The sequence below is a fragment of the Pan paniscus genome, chromosome 8 (assembly GCF_029289425.2).
Source record: "Pan paniscus chromosome 8, NHGRI_mPanPan1-v2.0_pri, whole genome shotgun sequence".
NCBI lineage: Eukaryota > Metazoa > Chordata > Mammalia > Primates > Hominidae > Pan > Pan paniscus.
This window is the reverse complement of record NC_073257.2, coordinates 59,811,539-59,825,081: the sequence shown is the minus strand read 5'-3', so window position 1 is coordinate 59,825,081 and position 13,543 is coordinate 59,811,539. Positions and strand designations below refer to the sequence as shown.

Here is a 13,543-nt window from a genome sequence, read left to right as displayed (position 1 = left end):
TCCAGCCTGCGAAAGCCCCACTCAGTAAACACAGCTCCATGTTGATTAGGCTGGTCTCAAACTCCCGACCTCAGGTGATCTGCCCACCTTGGCCTACCAAAGTGCTGGGATTACAGGTGTGAGCCACCGCACCCAGCCCATTTTCATCATTCCTAATAGCCATGGAGTATGCCATTTAATCAACTGCATATGCAATATTATTTTTTTTTTCTGGGGGCAAGGGGCTCATATTCACCACAGATGGGAGGCCAGTTGGTGAGAAGGTGGCAGGCGGCATAGCCACCTTATACAGCATGCCATACTGGTCCACTGTCAGACCGGTGATGGCCACAGCTCCATCACCCCCCATGCTGACTCTGGCTCCTGCCTGGCTCTGCCCAGCCACCATAACCCCTCGGGACCATTCAGAGGCATCACTGGAGGGTGTGTGGTTAGTGGAGTAGCTGGTCATGGGGAGGTCTCGTTTCTTTGGTGGAAGGCATTCCTGGTTCCTCTCATGAACAGGTTTCATATTACTTTGTGGTGTTCCTGGAGCCTGGAAGGAGTTGGCTTGCTCCCTGGGGCATCAGGAGGGGCTTCTCTGTAGCTTCTCTGAACCCCTCTCTGCTTCTGGCTGGGGCACCTACATCTGAGCTTCCAGTGGTGCTTCTGAGCAGCTGTAGTAAGCGTCCTCCCGGCTGGCTCGGGAGCCAGCCCATTTCACCACGCTTCCCGGGATCCACCCGCTCATCCTGGAGCCGCTGCAAACCTGGCCGCCGCCATCCCCAGCCCCGGAGCCGCCCCATACCCCTGTATATGCAATATTTGTTAACCATTCCCTTTTGGTGCCCATCTAGGTACAGGTATCATTTTTGGAGCTAAAGTATCTATAATACACTGGAAGTAACAGATGTCACCTCCATATTGTACGCCAAACCTAATAAGCAGAGCAAAACTTTTCATCCAAGCGATTTGGTTAACATTTTAGGATGTTTCTAATCTCTCAGTAATACAAATATGCTACATAGATCTATGTGTTTATCCTTTGGGCACCTGTGTGTGCCTGTGCATACCTGGAGAATAAAGTCCTGTGAGAGGAACCGCCATCCAAAGAGGGTGTTTCAGTCTGTACTGCCACCAACAATGTGCTTGTGCTTCTGAGCTTGCGTTTGGGTCACGAGAATTTGAAAGTCATCAGGAACCAAACCAGGATATAAGGTTCAGCTGTAGCTGGAAAGTGGCAAGCGTTCCAAAGCTAAGACATTGGCTATACCTGGGCTGTTCACAAACTGTGAGTCCAATTCTGGATGAGATCCAGAAGTATGGTGAGCAACTCACTTATTTTTTAAGCAAAACACCTTTCTTCTCATTTCTGCTAAGAACAAATAGCTTCCAGCAAGAGAAATAGGGGATGCAATATTTTTACAAATTACTTCTCTTTTTTTTAATTAAAAAAAGTTAAGTTAAATGCTATTTAAAGATATGTTTAACCTCTATGATACTGACTTGCTCATGAGAAGAAAGAGAGAGGGCCAGGCATCTTGCCCACTACTACCCACTATCAACACTTAGGCCTGACATCAGTCTCTAAATAAATATTCTGGGCCAGGTGTGGTGGCTCACGCCTGTAATCCCAGCACTTTGGGAGGCCAAGACAGGTGGATCATGAGGTCAGGAGATCGAGACCATCCTGGCTAACATGGTGAAACCCCGTCTCTACTAAAAATACAAAAAATTAGCCAGGAGTGGTGGCAGGCACCTGTAGTCCCAGCTACTGGGGAGGCTGAGGCAGGAGAATTGTTTGAACCCAGGAGGCAGAGGTTACAGTGAGCCAAGAACATGCCACTGCACTCCTGCCTGGGCAACAGAGTGAAACTCCATCTTTAAAAAAAAAAAAAAAAAAAAAAAATCAACAGCAGCTTCTAGGATGATGAGCAGTGACTCAGTCTCTCCTTGACCAGATTCTGTAACCGTCCAGCAGAAATGCTTATCTGATCTCTGCGAGAACAGGAAGCAGCTCAGTGGGGGCCTTCCTTGCTAAATTCTTCATCAAGCTGGTCTGTTATCTGCCCTGAGTCCTGCAAGAACATCTCAAGAAAAATCCCAAAAACATGCAAGACAAATGAGGGCCCTCCCTTAGCATGTCTTGAAGCACTGAGGCACCTGAAAGTTGTATATAGTTTCTGGGGAAACAGTTTTTTAGGAAATGTAGCACAGACACTAACTATTCTTCCAGAAGAGCCCCTTCCTGACATGAAAGATCTTACTTAGCATGACAGAGAAGCATCTGATTCATCATGAGGACCTATCCAACCAGCAGCAGGGGCCCCAGTGCCAGTGTCCACCTCAGCAGAGGAGACACGGGGGACATGCAAAGTGTTTCTGTTGAAAAATACTTCACCTAGGGTGACTATAGTTAGCAGCAATGTATTGTATATTTCAAAGTAGCTAGAAGGCTAGGTACAGTATCCCATGCCTATAATCCCAGCATTTTGGGAGGCCCAGGCAGGCAGATTACCTGAGGTCAGGAGTTCGAGACCAGCCTGGCTAACATGGTGAAACCCCATCTCTACTAAAAATAAAAACAATAAAAAATAATAATAATAAAAATTAGCCGGACGTGGTGGCCTGCGCTTGTAGTCCAAGCTACTTGGGAGGCTGAGGCAGGAGAATTGCTTGAACCTGGGAGGCAGAGGTTGCAGTGAGCCGAGATCACACCATTGCCCTCCAGCCTGGGCGACAGAGCAAGACTCTGTCTCAAACAAAAACAAAAACAAAAACAAAAAAACAAAGTAGCTAGAAGAAGGGACTCGAAATGTACCCAACACATAGTAATACCAAATATTCAAGGTGATAGACACCCGAAACACCCTGATTGATCACTATTCTGTGCATGTAATAAATACTTAAATGTACTCCATAAATATGTAAAATATGTTATATCAACAAGAAAATACTTTGCCTAGTGTTTCCATCCAAATGGGAATAAATCCAGCGCTCAATGTACACATGTCATGGCTTTTTATTGAGACTGGGGAAGGGCCATGGTAGCAGGTGCACTCACTGTCCAAGTTTGTCCAGACTTTCTGCTGCATGGGTGATGGCATTTGTGACTGTGTTGGTCACTGTCTCGGTGATTTCCTTCATCTTTTTGTCCCCTGACTCTTGGGCTTTCTTTATGGCTTCAGCAATGGCTGTTGGAAAGAAAGAGGAAGAATGTCCTAGTGATCCACCCACTGAACTTGCGTCCCCTTGAGTGGCCTGTGGGATGTGGCCATCTTAATGGATTAGTCTCTGGAGTGGCCCGATGGGACCAAGGGCAGCAGGATTACTGCAGAATGAATTTGAATTTGGTTTTAATTTCCCCAACAACTTGCATTTCTTCAACTGTGAGTGAGACTGAGCATCTACTCATGGGTACATTGCCTGCTTATCCTTTTTCTGGAAAATGCCTGCTTATGTCTTTTGACCATTTTTATATTGGGTTGTTATATTGGATTATCATTTTTATGAAAAATATTTTTCATCAGTGTGTAATTTTTCTTTTGGCTTGGTTTATAGTGTTTTTTTTTTGGCTATAGAAAATTTCAGTTTTGGATTGTCAAATTTACTTAATATTTCCTTTATGGCACTGATTTTTTTGTCATAGTTCTAAAGATTCTCCCCTCTCCAAGATTAGGCCAAAGTCTCTGATGTTATTACTATGTCTAAATGTTTATGATGTCTTCCCCCTCAAAACTCATATGCTGAAATCCTCAGTCTTAATGTAATGATATTAAGGGGTGGGGCCTTTGGGAGGTTGAAATTAGCATCCACATAAAAGAGACCACAGAGAGCTAGCTCCTTCCACCATGTGAGGACAGAGCTGGGCCCATCCATGAACCAGAAAGACTCCCTCACCAGATGCCAAATCTGCCAGTGCCTTCCTTGATCTTGGACTTCCCATCCTCCAGGAGTGTGAGAAATAAATTTCTGTTGTTTCTAAGTCACCCAGTTTATGGTTTGTTTTTGTTTTTGAGACAGAGTCTTGCTCTGTCACCCAGGCTGGAGTGCAGTGGTGCAATCTCAGCTCACTACAACCTCTGCCTCCCAGGTTCAAGGGAGTCTCCTGCCTCAGACTCCTGAGTAGCTGGGATTACAGGCATGTGCCACCATGCCCAGCTGGTCTTTGTATTTTTAGTAGCAATGGGGTTTCACCATATTGGTCAGGCTGGTCTCGAACTCCTGACCTCAGGTGGCCCACCCGCCTTGGCCTCCCGAAGGGCTAGGATTACAGGCGTGAGCCACTGCACCTGGCCTATGGTATTTTATAATAGCAGCCTGAGCTAAGATGGTTATCTCCTATTAAGTTAATAAATTCATTTATGTAAATTTAAGTCCTTCATCTACCTGGAATCTATTTTGTTGAAAAGGAATGAGATATACACATGCTTTGTACATAGTTCTACTCATAGCTCACACACATCAATTTAACATTTAACATAGAATTTTACATGTTAAATTTTTTTTTTTTTTTTTTTTTTTGAGACAGAGTATCACATTGTCGCCCAGGCTGGAGTGCAGTGGCGCGTTCTCAGCTCATTGCAAGCTCCACCTTCCGGGTTCACGCCATTCTCCTGCCTCAGCCTCCCAAGCAGCTAGGACTACAGGCGCCCGCCACCGTGCCCAGCTAATTTTTTGTATTTTTAGTAGAGATGGGGTTTCACCGTGGTCTGGATCTCCTGACCTCATGATCCGCCCACCTCAGCCTCCCAAAGTGCTGGGATTACAGGCGTGAGCCACCACCCCCAGCAATTTTTTTTTCTTTTTTTTTGAGACTGAGTCTCGCTCTGTAGCCCAGGCTGGAGTGCAGTGGCATGATCTAGGCTCACTGCAAGCTCTGCCTCCCAGGTACGCACCATTCTCCTGCCTCAGCCTCCCAAGTAGCTGGGACTATAGGCACCCACCACCATGCCCGGCTAATTTTTATGTATTTTTAGTAGAGACGGGGTTTCACCGTGTTAGCCAGGATGGTCTCGATCTCCTGACCTCGTGATCCGCCCTCCTCAGCCTCCCAAAGTGCTGGGATTACAGGCATGAGCCACCACGCCCTGCCATGTTAAATGTTTTGTCCCAGTGTGCTGTCACATAGTCTTGTGTGACTTTGTCTTCTTATTCCACAGAGAGAACCATCTAGACAGTGTCCTAACGCAGTACAGTCTGTGGCCTCTGATGAGCATAGATAACTGCCCCAGCCAAGAGGCTCTGAAAGGCTGCAACATTAGGGGCAGAGTTTGACCTGGTTAGTCAAAGAACAGGTTGGCCCAGCACCTAGCTTCCCTTCCTCCCTCCCTCCTTCCCTGCCCGACCTCAGCCGGCTGTACCTTTCTCTCCAGTCTCCTTGGCATGTCCCACCACCTCCTTCACCACTTCCTCCACGGCATGAACTGAACAGAGGAGACAAGTCCAGGGTGAGGGCTCAGAGCACGCCAGCTGCCCCCGAGTCCAGGGTGAGTGTTCAGAGCAGAGCCGCTGCCCTCCCAGTCCAGGGTGAGGGCTCAGAGCAGGCCCACTGCCCTCCCAGTCCAGGGTGAGGGCTCAGAGCAGGCCCACTGCCCTCCCAGTCCAGGGTGAGGGCTCAGAGCAGGCCCACTGCCCTCCCAGTCCAGGGTGAGGGCTCAGTGCTGGCTTATCCTCACAACAGACCTATACATCCCTGGGCATCCTAGATGGGGCTCTGGGATGCCACCCCCAGCCAGGACAGACTGGCTCATGAGAAGGACCTTCCCCCACAGCTGGCTTCATTTGGAGACGCCAGGGCCTTGGCTGCCGGGAGACGAGCTCAGTGAGCCCCATGAGGGCATGGGTCCCTGAAGCCCCTTGGCCCTGCCTGGCCTGGAATGGCAATGAGCAGGCAGTCTTGCCAGTTGAGACATGAAGCCCAGGCTGGGCCTGTGTGCCAGGTCACACCCCTCTCAGGATGTGCTAGCGCCTGCCTCAGGTTGGTTTCCAAAGCCTCATCCAGTAAGACCAGGTCTCTCAAAGCAATTCCTCCAACAAAACGGAATTCTCTGCCTACTTCAGAGTTTTTTAAAGTGTGGGTGGTAGCGTGCTAGAACTGAAGGATTTCAGAGTCAGAAGAAATGGTTCTAACTCTACCTTCCACCTCTTGGTTCCCTCATCTTTAGAATGGGAATCTGTTGGGATGATGAGACCCAACACCAGGTCACGGGGGCAGCAAGTCCAGTGGAGTCAAAGGAATGAGAGACAGTTCGAGAGAGAAAATGGGAGCAGGGTGCTATTGCGAGTGTGGAGGCTGTGAAGGCCCCAAGTTCTGGGAGCCCACGCTATTTATTGGTGATCTAACAAAGAAACAGGTGGTGAGGATGTGGAGGTTGAAAGGTAACGGTGTATCAAGTGAATGAGAAACATATGGCTACTTGAGATAATGGGAGTGCTAGAGGCAAGGAGCCAGCAAATCTAGCAAGCCCTGCCTCAGCTTCTCTCCCAACACTCAGCTTTTCTCCCAACAGGAATCATAAAAAACTCAGAGGCTAGTGAAAGGTTAAAGCAGGTGGTCCACACCAGCTGCAGAGTCAAAAACAAAATACGCGTCTGCTGCCATTTAGAAAGAGGACACAAACTCAGGCAAGACTTTTTCACACGATGACCCATGAGTGGGGCCTGGCTGGGCCTCCCCACACATACCTGCTGACCTCTGAATACAACATACACTTCGAGACCAGATGCAGTGGTTCACACCTGTAATCCCAGCACTTTGGGAGGCCAAGAGGAATGGATCACTTGAGGTCAGGAGTCTGAGACCAGCCTGGCCAAAATGGCGAAACCCCGTCTCTGCTAAAAATACAAAAATTAGTCGGGCATGGTGGTGGGTGCCTGTAATCCCAGCTACTCAGGAGGCTGAGGCATGAGAATCACTTTGAACCCAGGAGGCAAAGGTTACAGTGAGCCGAGATCGCACCACTACACTCCAGCCTGGGTGCCAGAGCAAGACTCCATTTCAAATACAAATACAAATAAAAATAAACATGCTTTAGGGGACTTGGATGAAATTGAAAATGCCCTTTTTGACTTTGAACAGACTTGGTGACTTGTTAAGAAATCTTTGAAGCTTTAAATTTATGGTAAAAATAAAAATCCATCTTCCTTTTCCTGCATAGGTTATTCAGAATAGGCTGTTTTGACAAGAAAGGCTCCCCAGATTTCCAGAGGGAAGGGTCCAAGCTGCCAGTGTTCACCCAGCACTAGGACTCATGCCCTGCCCCCAGGAGACCTCCAGGTCTGCACCCCTCAACTCCGTGCTGACTTGGTAGAGCAGGAGACCAGGGTTCCTGAGGGGCCAAGGCCTCCCCGCAGGTCCTCGCCTGCCTACTTAGATCCGCCTCCCACAGACTCAGTCTTCCCCAGATCCCCCCAGCCCAGGTAGAAAGGAGCCCCGGGTCCTCACTGGCTCCCTCGGTGGCCTTCTCGGTGCGGTGGGCCAGGCCCTCGGCAGCCAGCTTCCCCAGGCCTCCCAGCATCGTGTGGTAGCAGACAGTGGCGAACTAGGATGCTGAGGACTGGCCCAACATGCTTTTACAGTTGCCTCTGGTGCCTGTCTAGGCTCTGGGGCAATAAGCCCTCGCCCCAGCCCAGTAGGAGGCTGGACAGGTGAGTCAGCGAGGGCGGCAGCAGGAAGGGGCTGGGTGGAGCCACCCTGGCACTGGGGTGGCAGCATCCCCTGACAGCATGAGGCTTCTGTAACCCTGTCCTAGAGACCCCATGAAGGATAGGGGCAGGGAGCAGGGCTGGACAGGAGAGATCTGGACATGCCTCTTCCTTGAGGCAGAGGGCCTGAGTGCCAGCCCCCCTGAGACCAAAGCTTCCCAAGCCTGGGTACTGATATGTACCTGGAGACAAGGCCTAGGATTCCAAGCCTGCTGCTCAAGGTCCCCAGTGTGGCCTAGTAAGAGGTTTGGGGGTTCTATGGGCCTGGAGACCTGGGCAGTCCTTTGGGTCACGAACACAAGTGGAGTGAGGGTGACTGCCCTCCCCATTCCTGGAGACCCTGGCTCTGCAGAGCAGTTTGCGGCCTCCATGGGACAGGGTGGGGCGTTCACAGTGGTGCCTTGCCCGAGGCAGAAGGGGGCACAGCACTGGGCAGAAGCGTAGTCACCTGGCGTCACTCAGCTGATGCTCACTCACCCAAGAGGCTCTGTGAGGTCAGCGGTGCCCTCCTATCCCCTGGCAGTCCTGGAGGAGTAGACAGAGGCCTCCACCACCACTCAGGGAGGTGCTTCTGGCCTTAGCTAGAATCCCCTAGAAAGCAGCTTCCCTGGCTCCTGGTGCATCGCATGAGGAGTGGCAGGGCTGCTCCCTAGTTACTCATGATGAACAGACATGCCTCAAGCCACCTGCCACATGCTGCTTCCCTTAGTCACCAGCCCAACCTGAGCCTCCTTTTCCTCATCTGTAAAATGGGCATAGCGTGCCTTCTTGGCTGTGTCCCTAATCATCCCTGAGACAAAGCATGCAAGCTCCTGGTAAACACCTATTCCCTCCACTCATCACTGAGGTGCCCTTTGGCAGTGAGCTCTGACCAACCGGTAGGGTGTGCCAAGGAGTGACTGGGACGTGAGGCTGCCTTGGAGCCAGAGGGCTGGGGAATGTGACTTCCACTGGCCAGGAGCCAAGGAGAGGTCTTCCCATGCTCCTACTTCTGGAGTGCAGGCCTGTGGCAGGGGTCTGAGGCTCTCTCCCCAATGCAGGCTCCTGGAGCTGCTCTGCTGGGTGTGTTGGGGCCTGATTAGTTTACTGGACTATGGGCCCTCCCAGCCTGGGACTCGGGAGCTGAGACCCTCTTGCATTCCTGCATGGTGTTTGCGGGCTCCAGGGCTACAGCCAGTCCCCCTAGGGTGGACAGTGGGTATCGTGGGCAGCAGGACCTCTGGGTCTCAAGACTATGGCCCCACACATGCCATTGCTATCTTCTTTGGGCAGGGGTGAATTGGGGCTTAAACAATTTAGAGGGGCCCTCTTTATGAAAAAGAATACAATAATATGATTCTTGCACATTTTTCATTTATATACGTATGAACATCTGGACCCAGAAGGGGCTGTGAAAGTCGGGGGCCTGGAGCTCAGGCGGGTCCAGATGACCCTGTCTTCCTTTTGTAACAGCCAGAGCCCAGAATGTTTTGCCCAGGGCATTGGGCTGGCACTGCAGAGGCCTGGGGGATGGGGGGACACCTGGGACATGGCTGGTGGGAATTGTTCTAGGAAACCTCAGGGATTCTCCCTGGACCTGTCAAAGCCCCTTCCCTGTTTCTTCTGAGGCTGTGTGTCCCCCACTCGCACAAGGGTCCTTTCTATGCCTGTTCCCCTGATAAATGTCATCTGCCTGCTCTAGAATGGCTTCCAGACCCCACAGACCCCCTCCTCATGAGCTCCCACCCTAGGGTACTCTCCACCAGTCCCCGCTTTCAGGAGCTCACCAGACCCAGACAGCCTGTTGTCAGAGCTCAGCCACACAGGAGGACCCTGGCCCACTGCCCAGCCCAGAGCCAGGCCCACCACAGCCTCTGGGGACAACTGCCCTTCCCCCCACCCCCTCCACATGGTCCCCTGCCCATGAGACCCTGCCCTGCTAATTTAATGCACTGCCTTGGTGTGAGCACTGTGATTCTAATGACAACACACCATGGCCTTCTGGGCGAGGCTGGGTCCAGACACAGATCCCAAATGCCTGCTGGGGAGAAGGCAAGAGGCCCGGGAGGCCCAGGACAAGACATGGGTCCCAGGCCCTGGTGCCCTCCCTCTTGGCCTTCCAGCTGCTGCTGCTGTGACCAGATTCCCGTTCACCCAGCCCAGTCCATGGGCCCCAGCAAGCCATCTGTGCCACACAGAGGGCAGACCCCTAAGAGTGGGACCCCTTTCTAGCCAAAGAACATGAGATAGCCCCAAATCCTCCTCAACATGATGGATCCTGGTCTGAGGGGCTGGGCTCAGGTGACTCCTGCAGGGAACTTCACCTGCCTGGATGAGGTCAAGTGTGAATCAGGTGGGGCCTGCCCTCCACCACCCCATCATGGAAGAGGTCCAGCCCACAGTGGGCCCAAGAGGGCCGCCCTTGGACCTAGGGACCCAAGTCAGCATATCCTGAGTCAGAAGGTCAAGTCCAGCCTCCCCTCAGGCAGGGAGAATCTGGCTTTGACAGGAGCAGATAAATTCTCAAGGTGGAATTTGACCAACATACTAGTTTGGCAAGGGACTAGCTGGCTGAATCATTGAGTCAAGGACAGCCAACGTTTCCAATAGCAATTTGCCAACTTAGCAATTACCAATTCTGAAAAACAATTTGTTTATTTGAAACACTTAAATACTTAGGCTGTCTCATGTCTGAAGCACGATGATGCCTTGCGTGATTTAAAGGACAGACGTCACAAATGCCAAGAGTTTTGTGGCGGTCCATCCTGCCAGTGTCTTCTCCCACTTTTGTTCTGTGGATTTGAGCTCACAGTTTGTGCTGTGCCCACCGCCTGCCCACCCTAACGAGACTCCTGGAGACTTGGCTGGCCAGTCACCAGAGGAAGAGGGGCCCAGCAGCACGCCAGCATTCACCCACCTGTGGGTATCAGTCAGGCTCCTGGTGGAAGCCAGAGGACATATTCGAATGGGTACTTGAGGAAAGGGGCTGTTCACAGAAGTGTGGACCGAGTTAAGAAACCAGTAAGAGATGAGGAATGTCCTGGACCAGCAAGAGTGGGAGCTGTTATCTCCCTGGGTCTAGAGGGACAGGAAAGGTGTCCACAGATCCCAAAGAGAGCTGTGGCTGTAGGGGAGGATCATCAGGAGCTGCAGCCATCAGTAGAAAGATGTGGCCACTGCCAAACCAGCAAGGAAGAATCTGAGCGAATAACCACCTCTCCTCTCTCTCTCTCCCACCTCCTATGACATCCTCCACTGTGTGAATTCCACTAGGGCCAGACAGTGAGGCACCCTGGTGATGCAGTCCAAGAGGGAGTGGGCAGAGAGGAGCCAGTGGGTATGGAGGGGAAACAGAGAAACAGAGAATTCCAGCTCACTCTGTGGGATTTCTGGGTCTGATAGAAACATGGCATTATTATTATTATTATTATTATTATTATTATTATTATTATTATTATTTTGAGATGGAGTTTCGCTCTTGTTACCCAGGCTGAAGTGCAGTAGCATGATCTCGGCTCACTGCAACTTCTGCCTCCCAGGTTCAAGAGATCCTCCTGCCTCAGCCTCCCGAGTAGCTGGGATTACCGGCACATGCCACCATGCCTTGCTGATTTTTGTATTTTTGGTACAGATGAGGTTTCACCATGTTGAACAGGCTGGTCTTGAACTCCTGACCTCAGGTGATCCACCTGCCTCGGCCTCCCAAAGGGCTGGGATTACAGGCATGAGCCACTGTGCCCAGCCTGCAGCAGCTTAATTTTACAGTGTCCCTTTTCTCCTTCTGGAAACTATATAGAGCAACAACAAGACTGAGGAGGAAGAGGAGGAGGAGGAGGAGGAGGAAGAAAAAGCCCATCATCAATACACACATCAAACTCAACTTCAGAGAAATTAGGAAGCTGGGAAGCCATGTAAACCCAAAAGCAGGAGACACCAGCAGAACCAATGCAGGAAGCCAGGGAAGTGCAGAAGAACAGGGCATGGGGGGCAACCCAGGGGGGAATCTTCACTGTTGCCAGCAACACACATTCCCAGCAGGAGAGGACCCTCAGAGTGAGAACGCAGAGCTGGAGAAGTGAAGAAGGAGCAGGTGGTGCCCGGGGAAGTCCAGGGGTGTGGGATCTGAGAGCACCCCTTCCCAAGAGAGGCGGGAACACTTGGGAAGGCAGGGCTGAGTCCCTGGAGGCTGTATCTGGGAAAGGAGGCTGGCAGTAGAATCTTCCTGAAGCCGAGTGGGTTCTGAGAGGCAGAGGGGCAGTGGTACAGAGGTGAGGCTGACGCTTCTGTGCAGGAAGGGCAGGCTCCTGAGGAAGGGAGCCCCGAATGCTCTCCACTAGATTCCCAGGGAGCCCCACTCCCTCCACAGGGACCTCGCGCTGACATCTGGGAAATGCCATTCATACTGGAACGTCCGACACACTGCCATGAATGTGAGGGTTTTGTGACTGATGGGGTAGGTTTCTCTCTTCCAACTTAATAGTATAATTTCCATTTATTCCTCCCCCAGCCTCCCTGAACATTCACCTCTTAGATAGCCACAGTACGGTGATCAGAACCAGGAAATCCACATTCTCATATTTAACTATATTAAAATTATTTCACAAAATAACCAATTTTATTAATTTAATTAAATACATTTAACTAATGTTTAAATATATTTAAATAATTTAACTAATTTAAAATGAACATATTCGCTAAACAAAAGACCTTATTGGAGTTTCACCACTTTTTCCACCAATGTCCTTTTTCTGTTCCCAAATTCCACCCAGGATCACGCTGCATTTAGTTATTTCTTAGTCTCTCGCCGTTTTGTAGGACGGCAATAACAGTTCCTCAATCTTTCCTTATCTTTCATAACCGTGACATCTTGAACCAGTACTGATCAGTATTTGTGAAATGTTCCTCGATTTGGGATTGTCTGATGTATTTCCATGATTGGACTGAAGTTACGAACTTTTGGCAATTACAGCACAAAAATGATGTGGAATCCTTCCCAGTGCATTCCATGAGTTATGGCATTGATAGTGCTTCTTACTGATGATGTTGAACTTGTTCATTTGATTCAGGTTTCTGCTGGGTTTCTCCATTGTAAAGTTACTATCTTTCCCCCTCATAGGGGGGAAGATCTTAGGAGAAATACATGGAGACTATGAAAATTTTGTATTTTCTCAAACTTTAAAATTTTTTTTCAGGCCAGGCGCAGTGGCTCACGCCTGTAATCCTAGCACTTTGGGAAGCCGAGGTGGGTGGATCACCTGAGGTCAGGAGTTCAAAACCAGCTTGATCAACATGGAGAAACCCCATACCTACTACAAATACAAAATTAGCCAGGCATGGTGGTGCATGCCTGTAATCCCAGCTACTCAGGAGGCTGAGGAAAGAGAATCGCTTGAACCCGGGAGGAGAGGCTGCAGTGAGCTGAGATCGTGCCATTGCACTCCAGCCTGGATAACAAGAGCAAAAGTCCATCACACACAAACACACACACACACACACACAAAAAAAAGGCCAGGCGCAATGGCTCACACCTGTAATCCCAGCACTTTGGGAGGCCAAGGTGGGTGGATCACGTGAGGTCAGGAGTTGGAGACCAGCCTGACCAACATGGAGAAACCCCATCTATACTAAAATAAAATACAAAATTAGCTGGGCATGGTGGTGCATGCCTGTAATCCCAGCTACTCAGGAGGCTGAGGCAGTAGAATTGCTTGAACATGGGAGGTGGAGGTTGCCGTGAGCCGACATCCTGCCATTGCACTCCAGCCTGGCCAACAAAAGCAAACCTCCATCTCAAAAAAGAAAAAAAAAAAAAAACACCTATTTTGACAGCCGGGCATGGTGGCTCACACCTGTAATCCCAGCACTTTGGGAGGCCAAG

The 13,543-nt window shown here is 50.3% G+C and overlaps 1 protein-coding gene across 1 annotated transcript; it reads right to left on the bottom strand.

The window, feature by feature from the left end:
• Positions 1-1,434: 1,434 nt before the first annotated feature.
• LOC100989837 (protein FAM25A) lies at positions 1,435-7,499 on the bottom strand. Its single transcript, XM_034931746.3, has 3 exons — positions 7,427-7,499; positions 5,343-5,405; positions 1,435-3,173 (listed from the first exon to the last, which is right to left on the bottom strand). Exons 1-3 carry the CDS (start codon positions 7,497-7,499, stop codon positions 3,040-3,042), a joined length of 270 nt encoding a protein of 89 aa, XP_034787637.1. The 3' UTR covers positions 1,435-3,039.
• Positions 7,500-13,543: the final 6,044 nt, after the last annotated feature.